Below are 19,285 nucleotides of genomic sequence, written 5' to 3'. Positions count from 1 at the left end.
GGAGAGGTTCTCCAGAAGGCCCTGTTTTTGGACAGCACATGAATGACTGCACCAATCCCCAGAATGTAGCAGGGCTTCCTCAACAAGAAATTAGCCTAGCAATACACACAAGAGAAAGCAAGTGGATGAATCCTGATCATGTTATGTGGTTGAAGGCACAATGAATTAAATTAGTCCACCAATACATATCTCTTGGGTAGGCATATACCTGGTATATGCTGGAGCCTGCTTAAACATTAAATTTTGTTAGCATTTAGAAGTCAAGGATTTATTATTGTTTTGTTGATTGTCTAGACTTAAGAAAATGTTACTAGTGTAGATGAAACTTAAGAGTGTATAATATGTACTTTTTTGAGGAGATAGTTATTAAACATTTACCAGCATGCCTTTGAATTGTACCTAGACTGAATAGGAAATAGGAGGGGAAAAAGAGGGCTGAATAGCAGTTGAGAAGATATAGAAAGCTTTCAATGATACAGCCTGCTTCCTGAGAGAGAAAACTCATCTCTTTTGTTACTAATAGATTCCCAATGATGCTACATAGCTGCATATCACCAAGCACCAAAGTATCAGAAAAAATTGCACTGCAGATGGCCCAAGGGCAAGGGAGAAATGCAAAGTGGATGTACATATGCCAGTGATGAACTAGAGTGAAAGTTACCTGCAAGGAAGACAAGTGACAGAAACAGTTCATAACCTTTGAGATAAGAGATCCCACCACCAGGCACACAGTTTAAAAAAGCCGAAGACAAGAAATGTTCCCATATGTGACCCAATACACATGGTAGCACTTTTATGGGAGCAAGAAGCTGGAAAAAAAGTAAAAAAAAAAAAAACAAAAAAATCAGTTGGGACATTGGTTAACTAAATTATAGTGCATGAATGCAAACTTTACTTATTATTCTGCTACAAAAAAATGATGGATATGTAGAATTCAAAAAAGTATGGGAAGATACCTAGGCTCATAGAATCATAAATTAAGAACTGCAATGGAACCTGAAAGACAAACCCCTTTATTTTACAGATGAGGAAACTGAGACCCAAGGAAGTTAAGTGACTTGCCTTTACACAGGTTGTAAGCATATGAACTAAGGTAGAGTGAAATAAACAGGAAAAAAAACTCAATAAACACAACTCTAATGATGTTAATCGGGAAAAAAAAAAAACCTGAATGCTTTATAATTATAGTGACTAAGTTTGGCCTCAGAAAAGAAATGGGAAAATTCACCTCCCTTCCTTCTTTGCAGAAGTGCAGGGTTATAGATTAATTAGGTGCCCTAATCCCTGCCAAAAGGGAATTTACAATCCAGTCACCAGAAGCAACACATATAAACACAGGTATATAGAAAATGGCTACAGGATAATTTTGGAAAGAAGGAACTAATAGCTTAGGGAACTCAGGTAAGGTTTTACGTAGAAAGTGATCCCTTAGCTGAGCCACCAAAGAAAATTAGGAATTCTAAGACACACCAGTGAGAAGGGAGAACATTTCAGGCATGGAGGACCGGTAGGCGTCTTGTAAAGTTCAAAGAGATAATGGATATAAAACACTTTACAAACCTTACTATTATTATCATTATTTTTAGCATCCAGTCACCAATCTCCAGTCTGTGAATAACTTCATTGTCTGAGTCTTCTACTGAACCCCTCCTAGGCTAACACAAGGTTTACTGGGCAATACAAGGGTGTGCTGGTAAATGTTTAACAACCAGGCTGGAGAGATGGAGGGGGGGAAGTTAATGCACATACACGTTTAAGTTTTATCTGTATTATTAACACTTTCTTAAGTCTAGACAATCAACAAAACAGTAAACCAAGCCCTAATCTGTAGCCTGGTTTCTGAGGTGTAAACACACTGAAAACTTAATAATTCGTTTTTTTGAGCTGATGGCAGCTGACTCCAGCAGACCCCTAGGGACTAAATGCAAAGTCATAGATATGGAAAAGAGTGCCACGAATGAGGAAAATTAAGAAGGCTGATTTGATTGGCTTATGTTGTGTGTAGGGGATTAACAGGTAATAAGGCTGGAAAAGGAGAATGGAGCCAGATTGTGAAGCCTTTAAATGCTAGGGCAATTTTTATTTGATTCTAGAGGTAAGGGAATCACAGGAGTTTATAGAGGGAGGGAATAATATCATTAAACTGGTACTTTAAAAAGACATGTAAAACATTGTATACAATGTCAGACTCAGTTAATGTGTTGGTTAATTTTGCTAAATTGCTTTTTTCTGTTTTTCTATTGTTCTCTGCACTTTGGAGAGAATATTCCCATCAGTGGGGTCACAGGTTATTGGAAGTCCAGAAGAGCTTATTTGCTTATTTTCAGGTAACGTAACTAACCAATGAGGGTCAGACCTCGTGCTAGAACCCATATTACCCTTCTTTAAATCCTGTGGTAGCTAGTGTGATGCCTTCAACTTCAAAAGTATGGAATTCAACTTTGCTGAATTTAGTTGAATTAATGTAGAACCAGACTTAGAGAAGTAAGAGGAAACATCCAGGGAGTTCTGAGGAAAGACCTTTTCCACAGGTTTAAAATATCTATTTGTGAGCCCCTTATTACCGTTTGCAGGACAAGGTCTGCTTCACTCCTTCTATAGGGCTGGAGGTGCTGAGGGAAAGATTCCTACAGCTATGGAGCAAAGGGGCAACATCATAGACTTAGGTTTATTCATTTCAATTCAACAAATCAGCAAGTATTTATTGAATATTGATAACATGCTTGGCACTGAAAATATAAAGTCAGAAACTAAGCAGTTCTTGCCCTCAAGGAATTTATAATCTACTAAGTGAGCAGGCCAATTTTTGTACAACTTGCTAGTTAGTAATAATTTCTTTTATACATTTTTAAATACAATGAAACTTTATTTAAAAGTGTAACAACCATTCTTAGCTGGAGGCTGTAGAAAGGCAGGTGGCATCCAGATTTGGCCTGTGGACTGCACTTTGCCAGTCTTTATACTAGAGGAAGATAACGTATGTATAGACAAGTAAATGCTAAATGGACACCAAGTAAATAGAGAGCTATTTGTATTTAGAAGGGAGAGTACCAAGGGAGAGGATCAAGAGGAAAGACTTGAACTGAGCCTTGAAAGGAGATAAAAGATTCCCATTCCATCTGTTTAACTGGATCTCATCTCATTTAACTAGACTGTGGGTGTGGGGAATAATCTCTGTAGTCTGCTTATTGTTCAGATCCACTCCTCCATCATCTCCCCAGGGAAAATGTTTGTCTGGGGTCTGCAGCTGCTGCTGCCTACCTCTGCTTGTCATTACCAGCATGGTGCAAGTGTATACCTGAAGATATTGTTTCCTGTTATAAAACAAGAACATGCAATTCCATAAAATAAAATGGTCTTACAAGGATTTTCAGCTTCAAAGCCTGGGTCACATTTTCCATTGCGTTGACAGCTGTCAAAGTCGTCACTCCAGTAGTACCCAGGGATACAGATACACTGCCGTGGGAAGGTTTGATTGCCAGGATGGACTACTTTCAAACCTTTTCCTGAAAGGGAGAAAAAGAGGTAAAGGCCAGATCCCACTCAAACCTTTGCAGAGGGGAGAGGGAGATTCTTCACGCATCTTTACTATTACAAATCCCAAACTGAAACTGTCAAAGCAAAGCCAGCTGCCCTAGTTTCTATGAGAAGATGGGATACATGCTTGAATCCTTCAGGATTCAATATTCTTTTGACACTGTCGCACTTTCTGTGTTAAAATCTCCAGAAATGTTTCCCCCAGTTTTAAAAGCTTGGATTTTTTAATCAACATCACTATTCTTGCTACTCTACTACTGCTACTGCTGCTGCGGCTCCTTCTCCTCCTCCAGCTACAACAACTACCACTATTACCACTACCTACTACTGCTACTCCTACTACCCCCACTACTACCACCACCACCACCACTACTACCACCTCATATTTATATAAACTTGAAAGTTTACAGCCTGCTTTTCTTATAATTTTGAAAAAAAAAGAAGGGAGAGAATTACTGTTCCAATTTTACAGATGAAGAAACAGAAGCCCAGAGATGTTTAGTGACAAGCCTAGGGACACACAGCTAATAAATGGAAGAGCTAGAATTCAAACAGTTTTCTTCAGTCTAAGAATGTGGTAACTCCAGTGTCTTTCCACTACAATACATTACAATACTATTCAATTCAACAAAGGTTTACTAAGTGCTTACTATAATAGAGTGTAATATTCTGGCAAATGAATATGTGATCCTCACCCTCCCTGGCACTAACAATCCAAAAGAGTAATATGACACATATACAAAGAACTGGAATACAGAACAGAACATGGTAAGAGTATGAAGGAGGTACAAAGTTCTTTATGAAGTCTAAGTGATGGGAAGTCTTTTTAATAGGGAAAGTTTTATAGAGGGAGTGGCATTTGAGTTGGACTTTTTTAGAGAGATCAGCAGGTGGTAAAGGGGTGGGGACTACAAGGGAAGACATTTAGGCCAGAGAATACTGTGCACGCTGAGCCAGGGGTTCGAGGCAGGGTGTGCAGCGAGAGTCTAGTTTGGCTGAACAAAGAAGACACCAAAGAGAGCAAATGAAATAAGGCGAGAGAAACAGGGTGAGGTAACACACAGTGCCAGGCAAAGTAGGTTGAACTTGACTTGATAGACAGAAAGGGGTCATTGAAGAATTATGAGAAAGGGAATGACCTAACATACATTAGGAAAATAATTGGTCTGGCAGCAGTGTAAAGCATAGACAGGAGAAAGGAGAGAGGAAAAGAAGAAAGACCTGGTATGAGATTGTGGCAATAGTCTGGATGGGTGGGAATGCATGACTCTACTTAGAGTGGCGGTGGTGAAAATAGAGAGAAAGGGGCAAATGTAAGAGATATAGCCAAAGCAGAGGACCTGGCAGCTCATTGGGAATGAGAGGTAAGGGAGAAGAAAGAGTCCAAGGTAATGCCAAAGTTTGGAATATAGGAGACTGGGTAAGTGGTAGTGCCTGACAGAAATAGTAAAGAAGGAAGGAGGACTTGGAATTTAAGGAAAGGTAATATGCTTGGTTTGGGCCATGTTTGTTTGAATTATTTGTGGGACATCCAGGTATACATTTCTTATGGGAAGTTGGAGGGATGGACCCTGATTTTTGGAGATAAGTCAAGCTAGAAATTTAGACTTGGCTATCATCTGTGTAACCTTCATGGCTGATGCCATGGAAGAAATGAGATTTCAGCAAGGTATAGAGATAAGTGGAAGGGAGGGAAAAGGGAGATGTATATGTGTGTGTATGTGTGAGAGAGAAACAGAGAGACAGAGACAGAGAGAAAAGAGAAGAGAGGAAGAGAGGGGAGAAGGAAGAGGGAGACAGAGAGAGAGTCAGACAGAGACAGAGGAGAGACAGAGAGTCAGGCAGATAGAGATAGAGACAAAAAGTCAAGAGCAGAACCTCAGAACCTTATAATACAGTCATTTTGGTGGGTTGGAAAGAGTGCAAGAGTTCCCAAAGGAGACAGAGAAGGAGTAATTAAAGAGGTAGGAAAACAAGCAGAGATGTTTTGTAAGCCAAGGGAATGAGAGGGGCCACAAGAATGAGTCAACAAAAATTTGGCACTAAGGTGATTCATTCCTTGGCCACGGCAACCTATGGAACAAAGAAAATTATAAAATGTCCCTGGTTCTATGTGTCCCTCTCTAATCCTGCAATGGTGGTGATGGAATGGCAGAAAAGAGGCAGAAGATACACAGAGTTTCCAGACCAGCTATAAAAATAATTTAACTCCTATGTGCAAAGGACCTGGTTCCAAATCTTGACTCTGATACTTACTTAATGTGTATTCCTGGACAAATTTGTGACACCATGCAAAAAGCTTAGTGAAAACCTTCTAAATACTTGGGTATCAAATCTAGGAGAGAAGGTAGAATCACATATGAAGACAAGGCATGGTTGGATTGTGATCTGCCATAGTGGACATGGGACTTGCTTCAGTGAGATCACAAGTCAACTAATTATGACATGTGAAGAAAAGAGCAGAGGGATGAGACAGTCAGTGGACAGAGTAGAGGAGTCAGAGTTCTGTTTTGTTTTAGAACTGGTGAAATGAACATGTCGGTATACTTATGGAAAGGGGTCACTGGAGGAGATATAAAAGATATATGAAAAAGAAGGTATGACTCTAGGAGCGAGATCATGGAAGAGGTGGGAGATGATGGAATCAAGGGTACAGGTGGAGGGATCCTTAGAAAAGATAACTCTTTTTCCATGACTGGGAAGGAAAAAGAATAGATGATGATTCTGGGAAGTTTTGATGATTAAAGGAGGAGAGCTGATCAGAGTTTCTGTCAAACTCAATGAAGTGGGAGGCTAAGTATGGTGGCTGCTGTAAATATTGGGGTTGGGGGATGACATTTGAGTTTTTGATAAGACAGTCGCTAAGAGAAATAACATGGGGTCAGTCAGAGTAGAGTAAAAGGACTGACAAGATGTAGCAAGGTCACAAAGGTTTCAATTGTTCAAACTAGTTAGAGAATGTGGTATTAAACTAACATTTCAGTTGATGGGAAATGGAGAGATCAAATTTTGGTTAAATTTTAATATAAACTCCTTGAAGGCGGAGATTGTTTTGCTTTTGAATTTGCAATCGAATCCTTAGTATCTTACATGTAGTATGTACTTAATATATGTTTCTCGAATTGAAAATAATAAATATATTTAACATTCAAAATAAACTGGAAAAAATACATTGGGCCTTCAGGATACTGCAAGTGCCTCAGGCTGAGATGTTCTGATCATTATTAATTACTGCCTGGTTGTGTAGATATAAAATGTGTCAGCATTAGAAGAATTAGAGCTGGAAGAGACTAGGGAGATCATCTGGTCTAATGGGTCATTTGCAGTTGAGGAAACTGAGGCTCAAGTGACTTGTCCCAAAGTTTCGTAAAATGATTTGCCCAATGGCAGGAAGGGGCAGAGCTGAGATAGGAACCCAGTCCCCAACTTAGGATATGTTGATCTTAAACCATGTAGAGCTAAAGCTTTACTGACATTATGACATATGTTTGCTACATTTTTTTTTGCCTAAATTCCTGATATCTATTTTACATTGGCTCTGTTTCATCAAATTATAGTTTAAAATGCTTTTTAGAAATCTGGTCATTGGATTTTTTTTGACTGTTTATATTCTGAATAAATGGAATTTTGCTGTAGTAAGCTTCATGGATGCATGGCCTTGGTATTTATGTAAAGGACATAAGACAATTCAATAATTCAATAAATATTGATTAAGCACTTACATGCAAGGCAACAGGGAGAGAAAAACCAAAAATGAAACAACTTCCAGCTTGGCAGAGTTTAGATTTGGAGACAAATACTGCAAGCAAAATTATTTCTTGAGAAAAAGCCAAAGTCAGTGTGGTTCAGTAGAAAAAAGCACTGGATTTGGAATCTGAGGACTTCAAATCGCAGCTCTGAGTCTACCTATTTTTCTCATAAGTCACTTAATCTCTCCTGGCCGTAGTCTATGTGGACATCATCCCATGATGTCATTGGTCCTCTTTGAAAATGAAGGACAAATAAGAACAACTTGTCTATGAAATAAGACCTCAATGACTGAGGCAATTGGGTGGTGCCATAATGCACAGAGTGTTGGTCCTGGAATCAGGAAGATCTGAGTGTAAATGTGACCTCAGATACTGACAGAGTGACCTTGGGCAAGTTATTTGACCTTGGTTTCTCTCAGTTTTCTCATCTATAAAAAATCTGTAAAAATAATAATAGTACCTATATCATGTTGTGAGGACCAAATAATATAATATTTATAAAAGCACTTAGTACAGTGTCTGGCATGTGGTTTTTTTGTTGTGTTTGTCCTTCATTCTTGAAGAGGACCATGACATCAAGATGATGACATGACTTGCAGTTGACTTGGATTTGAGTGAAGGAGGGTTATGCAAGGTCACCAACCTCCTGAGTCATCTGGGTTCTGTGGCATGATATTTATCAGGATGACTAGAGATGGCCCAGGATGCAATGGGAGACCCTGGCTCTTTCAGGCTTAGGTATTATCACAATCTTATTTTGAGTGAGATACACCCATTCAATGGCACGTTGTAGGAACTATATAAATGCTTATTCTCTTCCTCTCTAAGGTCTACTTCATCTCTCAGTCTGGGGTCTTGCCTGGGAGTAGCTTGCCTGCCTTATACTCCCTGATAAAAGTCACACAACTCTTGTAGATTAAGTTCCTAAAGTCTCCATTTTAGCTGCAAAGAGAAGCCGGCCCCACCATCACATTCTTGAAATTATGTTTGATATGGCGGGGGAATCCCTATTTCCATTCATGGCCTTGGGCCATGCTAGAGTTGTGGGGAAATTCCCATTTTTTCCCTGCTCCCACATTGTAGTATCTGGTTCAGCCCTCCTGCTACCTATTGACATCAAAGTGAATCTGTAAGGGTCTGGACTTCTTGCCCAGATGTGACACTGATAAAACACTTGGGGCTTGGGTGTGGAGTTCTTTTGAACTACACACTCATAGAATGGAAGTAAGCCAGTCTTTTCTGAAGTATACAGGGTGTCCTATGTTTAGTAGCATTAAGACTTCTGGAACACCATACATCAAATGCAATGTAATATAACATAACATAATATATGTTTATATATATAAATACACATATATTATTCTCAACGATACTTTCTTATCCCTCTCTTAAGTATTAAAGTTGACTTCCTAGTTTTCACCAGATTTCTAGCGTAAGAAAAAAGGGAAGGAGGAAAGGAGGGAGGGAATGGAAAGGAAGAGAAGGGGAGAGGGAGGAGAGAAGTAAAGAAGAAAGGAATGAAGGGGAAAAAGAATAAGGGAAGGAAAGAGGGGAGGGAAGAAACAAAGAAGAGAAGAGGGAAGAGAAGGGAAAGAGGGAAGGAGAAAAAGAATGAAAGAGGGAAGGGAGAAGGGAAGGAAGGAGGAAAGGAAGGGAAAAAGAAAGGAAAGAGAGAAAGGAGGAAGAAGGAAAGGAAGAGGGAAGGGAGGAGGGAAGGAAGGAAGGAGGTAAAGAAGGAAGGAAGAAAGGAAAAAGGAAGAAGGGAAGGGAAGAGGAAAGAAGGGAAGAAAGAAGACAGGAAGTTGATAAAGGAAGGAAGGAAACAAGTATTTATTAAGTACCTATAAATTTGTAGGCATTGTGCCAAGTGTTTTGCAACTATTATCTCATTTGATCCTTACAACAATTCTGGGAGGTAAATGCTATTATCATTTCCATTTTACAGTTGAAGAAACTGAGGCAGGAAGGGGTTAAATGACTTATCCAGGGTAACAGAGCTAATAACTATCTGAAGCTGGATTTGAACTCAAGTCTTCTTGCTTCCAGGACTAGCGCTCTACTGTACTAACCAGCTGAGACACAGACTTCAGTTTCCCTGCTCTTCCCAGAAACACAGAGATAAGACAACCCATTCAAAAATTATGCCCAAGTGGGTAGATTCTGAAGGGGTAACATTGACTCACATGAATGGGTAGAGAGGTGGATGATTCCCAAGACTGTCATTGTAGAAGTCCTTGGTTTGCATGGTTCCAAAAGTGTTTCACATTCAACATCCCTCTGGCTCAGTGTTTTAACCAGCACACTCTGGCCTCAAGCAACTGTAATCACTTGACCTGTCAACACTCTTATAGATGTACAGGATATCTGACAGTGTCCACCACTAGCTGGTACACATACACACAGAGCCTTAGAGTCACAAGAGACCTCATAGACTATCTAGTCTGATACAGTGGAAAGAATTCCGGCTTTGGAGACAGAGAAACAGGGTATCATTCTCCACTCTGTTATCCATTACCAGTATGACCTCGGCATTCATTCATTCAATAAACATTAAACACCTACTATGTGCCAGGAACTTTGCTAAGTGCCGGGGATAAAAAAGAAATAAAAGATAATCCTTCTCTTCAAGAAGCTTACAATCTAATAGGGGAGACAATATATAAACAAATATAGGTAAAGCAGGATTAATAGGAAATGATTAAAAGAGGGAAGGCATTGGAATTAAGAAGGGTTGAGGAAGGCTTCCAGTAGAAAACAGGAATTTAGCTGGGACCTAAAGGAAGCTAGAGAGATCAGCAGTCAGAGTGGAGGAGGAATAAGGGAACAGTCAGAAAAAATGCCCGGAGTCATCAAGATAGAAGGCCTTGTTCATGGAACAGTCTAGAAGCCAATGTCACTGGATGGAAGAGTACATGTTGAGTAGTAAGGAGTAAGAATACTGAAAAGGTAGGAGAGGGCTAAGTTATGAAAGACTTGGAATGCCAAACAGAACATTTTGTATTTGTTCCGTGAGGAAATAGGAATCCACTAGAGTTATTGAATGTGTGTGGGTGACATGACTGGACCTATGTTTTAGGCAAATAACTTTAGTGGCTGAATGGAGGATAGATTAGAGTGGGAGAGACCTGAGGCAGGCAGATTTGCAACAGCCCAGGCATGATGAGATGAAGGCTTGCACCAGTGTGGAGGCAGTGTCAAAGGAGAGAAGGGGATGTATTTAAGAGATACTACAAAAGTGAAATTGACAGGCCCTGACAAAAGACTGCATATGGGAGTGAGAAGTAATGAGGAGTCCAGAATGACTCCTAGGCCATGAGTCTGAGGGATTGGGAGGATAGTGTTGCCATCTATAGTTAATAAGTTACGTAGTTAATAAGTCAGGGAGAAGGGCATGGGGAGGGTTAATGGAGCAATATAATGAGTTCTGTTTTGGACACATCAGTTTTAATATGTCTACTGGACACCCAGTTCAAGATGTCTGAAAGATAGAGATGTGAAACTGGAGGTAAGCAGAGAGACTGGGGCAGAAAAGGTAGTTTTGAAAATCATCAACATGGTAAATAATCCAATTCATGGAATCTGATAAGATCACCAAGTGAAGTTGTATAGAAGGAGAAGGAGAAGAGAGTCCAAGACAAAACCCTAAGCAACACTTATAGTTAAAGTGTATCATCTGAAGAAGGATCCAGTGGAGACAAAGGAGTAGCCAGATAGATAGATGGTAGGAAAATCAGAAAAAAGTGATGTCCTAAAAACCTGGAAAGAAGAAAGTATCAAGGAGAAGACAGGGATCAATGGTGTCAGGGACAACAGAGAGGTCAAGGAAAATGAAGCCAAATCCAGATCACTGGATTTGGCACTAAGAGATTAGTAACTTGGGAGGAATGATAAGGAATTTTAGTGGAATGGTAAGGTTGGAAGTCAGATTGTAAGGGGTTAGAAGAGAGTGAGAGAAAAGTGGAGGTACCTATTGTACACAGCCTTTTCTGAGGAGTTTAGTTTAAAAAGGGTCAAAGAGAAATAGGATGATAGTTAGCAGGGATGGAAGGATCAAGTGAGGGTTCTTCCCCAGAATGGGGGAAACATGGGCATGTTGGCAGGCAGTAAGAAACGAGATAGTGGAGAGGAAGAGACTGCAAACAAGTGAAAGAGTGGGGATGACAGAGGGGGCAAACTGTTGGAGGAGATGGAATGAGATCATTTGGGCAGGTAGAGGGGTTAGCCTTGGTAAGAAGTAAGGGCATTTGAGACAGGGGGGAAGGAGGAGATAGTGGCAGAAGACTTCTGAGTGATAGGAGATGAGGGAGTTCATGGTGAATGGTCCCAATTTTTTCTGTGAAATATGAAGCAAGGTCCTCAGCTTAGTGGGTGGGTGGAAGAGGAGCCATGTGAGGTTTGAAGAGGGATGAAAAGGTTTGGAATAGTCACTGCAAATTGGGATAGTGAGTTGATACAGGAAGTATAGTAAAATTACCTAGCAGCAGTGAGGGCCCAGTTGAGGTTGTATAACTTGAATTTCTCATGGACCCAGTCACTTTACCTCAATGAGGAAGTTGGACTGGATGATCATCATTTTCAAGTTAAAAAAATGTACGATCTATTATTTGGTCCACATACTTGAACAAGAATGTCCTCTTCAACACACTAAACAAATGGTCATCTACTCTCTGCCAAACACCTTCAGGGGTAACCTAGCTCTAATTATTAGAGTTTCTTTTTCTTTTATCAAAACCCTAAATTTGCTTGCTTAAAACGTCTGCCCTTTGCATTTAGTCCTTTCCTGTTGCGTCAAGCAGAATACTTCACATCCGTCCACACAAGGGCCTTCCAATACTTGAAGAAAACTATCATGTCTATTCTCAGTCTTCTCTTCTCAAGGGTAAACATCCCATTTCCTTCAAAGAATTCCCAAAAGATTTGACCATATAACCCTGCTTCACCGTGGTGACCCTTTGCTGGATGCTCTCCAGCTAATCAATGTCCTTTCTACAATAGGGAACCAAACACAGGCTTCAGCTATAGTGTTCCCATGGCAGAGGGCAGAGGGCTGAAGGCATTTTTGTTTACTTATTTATTTTTGGACATTATATTTTTGTTAATGCAGTCTAAGTTTTGCATCATTGTTTCTGGTGTCCACATCACATTGTTAACTTGTTAACTCATATAGACCTTGTAGGCTAACATCAGTATCGTTTCTCAATTCAGGACTACCATCATTACACATACTCTGCAATTCCTCCTGACTGTCAACACTGTCCCATTCAATTCTCTCCCTAAATATCACCTTAGTTTTATTTGGTTCAGTCTTGACCTATATCTCCAAGTACCCCGAAGGACTTCTCTTGATTACCTCACCAGTGCTTTAAATTTGTCTTGTTGAAAAAAAAACAACACGAGCTTATATTCCTTCCTAAATTTGGCTCTCAGAGACAGCCAGGTGGAAGAGTCAATAAAGGGTTGGACCTAGAGTCAGAAAGACCTGAGTTCAAATCCAGCCTCAGACAACTTACTAGCAAGTCATTTAACCTTTGTTTCTCTCAAGTTCTTCATCTGTAAAATGGGGACCATAATAGTATCTACCTCTCATGATTGTTGTGGGTATCAATTGAGAAAATATTTGTATGAAGCTTCATACGGTGCCTGGCACAGAGTAATCAGTGAATGTCTGCTTCCTTCCTTAGCCTTCTGACTCCATTATTTTGGTTTGTTGCACTGTCATGCTCAACACATTAGTATTATCGGTGACTCTTTCATCAAACACTGTTAATTCCAACTCTGCTCACACAAATACCTGCTTATCTCTGGAAATGGGAAACTATTTTTCAGAACTATCACCCTGGTTTAAGCCTTGATTATCACCTGCCTGATTTATTGCAATGGCATACTAACAGGTCTTGCCATCTCTCCTTTCCAGTCAATCCTCTTAACCTATCAAAACAGATTTCCTTATACAGAGATCTGGTCATGTATCTCTGCTCCATATCTTCAGCGGTTCTAGTTTTTACTGAGTATAGTTCAAACTCTTTTCCCTGACATTCAAGGCCCTTTGCAATCTGGCACCACCCTAGTTTTTCAGCCTAATCTCATATTACTATTCTCCCAAACTGTAGTGCTCTCTGTCCCTCAAATATGCCTTGTTATTTTTTTTTTTGCCTTTGCTCACTCTGGACCCAATATTTAGAATATTCTCCCTTCCACCTACTTTTGCTGCTGAATTCCCATCTTTTAAAACCCAAGACAAGTACACCACCTTCTCCTTGAAACTGATCTCTCTTAATTCTCTTGATCTTGCAGGACCTTATACAGAATTCTGTTTTGCTTTTCTCTAATACACATTTCATGTGTAATTGCGTATTTGTACTTACGTCATAACACCCTGCTACAATATAATTCCATATAAGATAAGGGGCTGTGTGTCATATAGAATTTCTATTTCCCCCAAGGCATGGCATAGCACTCTGTAGCATTTATTAAATGCTGATGTGCCAAGTACGTTGAGAAAGGCTTAGGATCCAAAGACAAAATGAAACATTCCCTGCCTCTTAGGAGTTTTCATCAAATATTCATTGTAGTGAACTAGTGGTAAAGCATCTTGGTATTTGGAAGCTTGCAAGTTATGAAGCACTGTACAAATGCTAGCTATGATTATGATCTGTTTCAATTAACTTTGATGTTGAACTGAATGAATCTTTATTTTCCAGAAGATGGCAATGAGTCAGGGTCATTACTAGACAGTGAGGAATAAAAAAAATTAAATCGGGTGCTTTCACATGAGGTGAAGTTTCCATATTCATACTTTCTCAGCCAAAACCTATAAGCTCTCTCTAACCCTTTTGATATTAAAGAAAAGTCCTCTATGTCTTTATTTTGTAGATATTTTGGCATAAATGAGTGTTGTACTTTGTCAAAGACTTTTTCTGCATCTATTAGGATAATCACATAGTTTTGGATGTTTTAGTTTTTAATAGTCCCTAATCCTTTAAAAGAAACTGGGAGATAGGTGGAGACATAAAGCCCTTTTCAGAATCAATGTCAGTAAACCTAAGCTAAATTTCCAGGACTAAATTTTCCCATCACGAGGAACAAATAAAATATAGTTTTCTGATGGTGACTCCAAATGAGATCTCTGGTCACCCACAGTGACAATTCATTAATATGAAAAAAAAATAGCTACACATCTACAAAAATGTGAAAGAAGTTATTCTGATAGATTCTAGGAATAAAATATGTCCTGAAAAGATAATTTTGAGGGCAAAAGTTAACACTGCACTTCAGAGGAGGTACAGATGGACTCACCACTATCACAAACTTTATGCAGCAAACACTTATCTTCTTCATTCCAGGTATGTAAGTATTCATCTGGGCCACATGGTAAACATATGCTTTCAGAGGTGGCAGTGCATTTCTTAGACATATACTTTCCTTAAAAAGAAAAAAAAAATCTAAAACCCATGAGATTATCAACAAAGCCCCAAGGTGCATCCCAGGAAAGATTTTTCTTCCAGCTTGATAAAGACTACTAATTGTTTGGAACAACCTGACAGGAGAACTAAGAAATACTTGACAAGAGACTATAACTGGTGACCATGTCACCTACACTACATAATAGGTAAAGATGCATCTGTGTATCACTGAACAGATTTTTGTTATAGGTGGTTAGTAAATTAACTAAATTAGTAAATTAATTAGATTAATATTTCTGAGTTTTTGCTTGTTTTGGTGGTTTTGATGCCATAATACCATGGTGATTTTTCTGTGAAAGTGAGAACATATATACAGGTGAGAAATATGTATACTTCTTTTATTCCTCTTTAGCAACAACTAGCATCCTGAGTGTAATCTCTGCCATTCTTAGGTTCTTTCAGGTTAATAAGAAAGCCTTTTGTACTAGCACCCTGTGGTAACACTATCTGATACGTAAAAATTTGATAAAATTTTAGATGTCTATCAAAGAGGGTTTTGTTAGTGAAAAGCCTAAAAGACAATGTTATGAGGTAGACTCACCTGTCATACTCAAACCCCAAGGACAATTTCACTTGCATTAGAGGTGCATTTGAGGTGGACCATCACCTCTCTTTCTCCTATAGTGGGTATTTTAAAAATCTTGTTGAATATCTCATATTTTACTCATTTTTAATCTTTTGGGTGGGTGGGGTAGAGAACTGTGTTATTAGTGGAAAGAATTGCCAGTATGAAAACTCATTCCATCAGTGTAGATAACCCATTCTTGTTTCTAACTTCTAGACTTCCAGAATTGGTTCAGACACTAAAAGGATGAGAGATATGCCCATTGTCACAGAGCTGGCATGTGTCAGAAGAAGGATGTTAGTGCAAGTCTTACTGGTTTCTATTCAGTGAGTATTTTACTCAGTCCACTATAACAGGTTGTGTCATATTTAGTCTTTAGGAGATGAAATACACTTTGCAGTGGCTGAGCATGGAACATTTGGATAGTGCAAATGAATGGCAGGGAGGAGAGAAGCAGACATAGATCTGGGAATACATACATGGCATGAAAACTCATAGTCACATTTCTACTAACATGAATTAGACATGTAGTATCCTGATACAGTTTATGACTCTCAGCAGTGATATAAAAAGAAGATATAGCATCAGGAGAGGCATTCCAGGCGATCGACAATTCCACTGTGAATATGTCCAAGGAGGAAAATATCAAGGTGATAGCAGTATCTAGTAGCAGTTCTATATCTATCTGTTATTATATTACACTTTGAGCACTTAAATTGTGAGGTTATTAAAGGGAAAATAAGGTTATAAATCTGCTTTCCTCCTTGAGAGATTTTATTACTAATTGGGTTCCAGCAAGGATTAGGTACAGGAATTTTTTTAATTGCTTTTGCTTTTTTGGAGGTGGTTGAGGAGCTATAAATAATTTTTAAAAAATTTTTTGCCTTCCTATGGTTTATTCAAGAGTACAATTACAGATATTGCAACTTGATGGTAGTATTATTTATACAAGGAAAGGGAGATTTTAGAATAGCACAGAAATAATGTAGTGATTCCTTAGATAAAATTAATTATGTTTGGGGAAAATGAGAGGAGGAATGAATAATATACCTGGATCACATTTGGTGCAGCACCGTCCCTCATGCTCATAGTGCTTCGCGCTATTGCACTGAGGACTGATTTGGAGAGTTAACTAAAATGAGAACCAAGAATTGACATTAGATAAAAGATGATACAGCAGTATATTTCAGATTGAAATTTAAAAAGTTATCCTTTGGTTACATTTCTAACAATGAAACAAATTTAAAATTTAAATTTAAAAAATTAAAATTAAAATTTAAAATTTAAAAAGTTATCCTTTGGTTACATTTCTAACAATGAAACAAAACAAGATGGAATACGTGAAATGACTCAAATTCTGCTTTCTGTTGAGTGATATTACAATTGATGTATCAGTTTCCAGAACTGACCATTATCTCCCCAAGAATTTATTAAATTTAGCTGCTATGGCCCTCTAAGTCAACTTAAACATTTAAAAACAATCCACAAGATTTTCAGTTAAGAAGGCAGTATGAAAGGTCCTAGAGATAATTAGGTCTCCCATAAAAACTTCAGCAAAGATCTATTAGGGTGCCAGATGGACTAAGGAACAAAAAGACCAAAGAGAAACACCACTGAACTCTTCCACCTAGTCTTGGATTCTACAAGAACATGGCTAGAGCCTGTTGGTGCCCAAAGAAGGACTATGCCAGGAAAGGCAGAAGCCATAGTGGGCTCATGGAAATGGGATCTGGAGCCTATGGGAGCTCAGATTGGGGATGTTCCAAGGTGGCCTGAGGCCACCAAGGTAAGATCCCATCAGTGAGACTTGAAGCCAGAAAGAGCTGGGCCCAGGCCTGTTGGAGTGGGCTCAGGGAAAAGAGCCGGAACCACAAAGTCACTCACTGCACAGAGAAAAAATCTTTGGCAGATTTGTTGGAGTCACAGCACAACACAAGGCTGATTTAACAAGTGAGAATAGCACATGCCCTTGACATCTGACTAGGGCCTGTCAGGGCAACAAGAGGAGACTGATCCATCTTCTGATTGAAGATTGTGAAGAGAAGGAGACAAAGACTGTGCCAAGGCCAGTGAACCATCAGAGGTTTGAACACACACTTCAGCACCCATATCCACATATACCCCACCTTCCTCACACACACACACACACACACACATACACACACACACATATCACACACACACAGATAAAGACTTTGGCATAGAAATACATTAAATTCAACAGTTAAATGGACAGGGAGTGTGATAAAGGAAAGTGGAAGACGGAGAGGGTTAGTCACAAGCAAAACAAATTTCAATTTCAGAGGGTGGATCATTAAGTGGTAATTAAAAAAAAGAAAGAAAACAAATGAACAGTGTTTGGGTTAGGAAATAAAAAGGGAGACAGAGGAGTAGGATCAGAATATTTAAATTATAGATTATTAGTGTTGATCTCATTGCTTCTCTTTCATCACCTTCTTCTCTGTAAATAGGAGGATAGAAGGCAAAGAGAGGAAAAAGTATGACGATATAATTGAGGGGAATCACAATTAATCATAACTGAATGTGAATGAGGTGAACTCATCTATAAAACAGAGGACAGGAGCAGAATGGAGGAGAAAGCAGAACCCAACAGTATGTTATTGACAAGCAATGCACTTGGAACATAAATACAGAGTTAAAATAAGGAGTCAGAAGAGAAGGTATTAGGTCTCAGGTGAATTAAAAAAAAAGCAAAGGTAGCAATCATAATCTCAGAAAAGGCAACACTGAAAACAGATATGGTAAAAGGAGATAAGCAGTAAAAATTACATTATCCTTTAAAAGCATCTTAGAAAATGAAATACTATTAATTCTTAAGTTATGTACATCTAATGGCATTGCACAGAAGTGCTTAAAGGAAAAATTCACTACAGGGAGGAACAGACTGCAAAACCATAACATCTGAAAACCTCGAGGTACCCCTTTTCAAGTTGTGACAAATAATAAAGAAGCTATGGACCTGAATAGAATCATAAAAATTTTAAATATGACAGGTCTCTGGTGATTGCTAAAGGGGAATAAAAGAAGTATTATAAAACAGTATTTAAGAAAATATTCCAACATAAATGGAGAGTAAGTAATATTATGCCAAAGAATATGTGGGTTAAAGAACAAATAATAGAAACAAAAAATAAATTTCACCAAAGAAAATGACAACAATGAGACAAACATCAATACTAATCAACAAAAGTGAGAAAAAATATTAATAAAGTGAACATGCAACTAAAATACAGAAAAGCAAAAAAATCCCAAAGTAGAAATTCTAAAATTAGAGATTAAAATTGAAAAAAAAAACACTGAACCTGTAACTAAAACTGTGCCTTTTCTCTTAAAAAAATAAAAAATATATAGACAGGCTATCAGATAATTTGGTTCTCCAAAAAAAGCGGACAAACAAATTGCCAAAATAAAAAATGAGCAAGGAGAAAGCAAAACTGATAAAAAAGAAGTAAAGGAAATTATTAGTAACTATTTTCTCCAATTATATGTCAACAATATTGATGCTTTCAATAAAACAGAAGCACATTTATTCAAATATAAAGCACTCAGGTTAATATAAGAAAAAATAGAGAATTTCAGAATTTTAATCTCAGAAGAAAAAAAAACAACCATGAGCAAAACATAAAGGAACTCACAATGGGAAAAAACAACCCTTGCACTATATTATTTGTAGGTTAATTTTATCAAATGTTCAAGAACAATTCTTTGCAAAAATAGATAAAGGCATTATGTCAAATGACTTCTGTGGTACAAAGACCAATATCTAAAGAACAATGATACTAAAATGTTGAATGAAATATTAATAAAGAGACTACAGGAACACATAAAAATAGATTATTTACCTTGTCCAGTGGGATTTATACCAAGAATATAGAGTTATTTAAATATAATGAAAACTATAAACATAATAGATCATTTTACTAACAGAATCACATGACTTTATATCAATA

General features: G+C 38.3%; 1 protein-coding gene across 2 annotated transcripts in view; it reads right to left on the bottom strand.

The window, feature by feature from the left end:
* Positions 1-19,285, bottom strand: part of TNFRSF11A (TNF receptor superfamily member 11a) — a 120,414-nt gene that overhangs the window by 42,303 nt on the left and 58,826 nt on the right. For both annotated transcript variants that reach the window (XM_072605514.1, XM_072605513.1), the window contains exons 2-4: positions 16,365-16,446; positions 14,583-14,708; positions 3,363-3,506 (exon numbers count right to left, since the gene is read on the bottom strand). In XM_072605514.1, the coding sequence (XP_072461615.1) occupies positions 3,363-3,506; positions 14,583-14,708; positions 16,365-16,446 (352 nt within the window). The remainder of the gene's footprint in view (positions 1-3,362; positions 3,507-14,582; positions 14,709-16,364; positions 16,447-19,285) is intronic.

The sequence above is a fragment of the Notamacropus eugenii genome, chromosome 4 (assembly GCF_028372415.1).
Source record: "Notamacropus eugenii isolate mMacEug1 chromosome 4, mMacEug1.pri_v2, whole genome shotgun sequence".
Classification (NCBI taxonomy): domain Eukaryota; kingdom Metazoa; phylum Chordata; class Mammalia; order Diprotodontia; family Macropodidae; genus Notamacropus; species Notamacropus eugenii.
The sequence above is the reverse complement of the archived record's forward strand: the minus strand, read 5'-3'. Positions and strand labels throughout refer to the sequence as shown.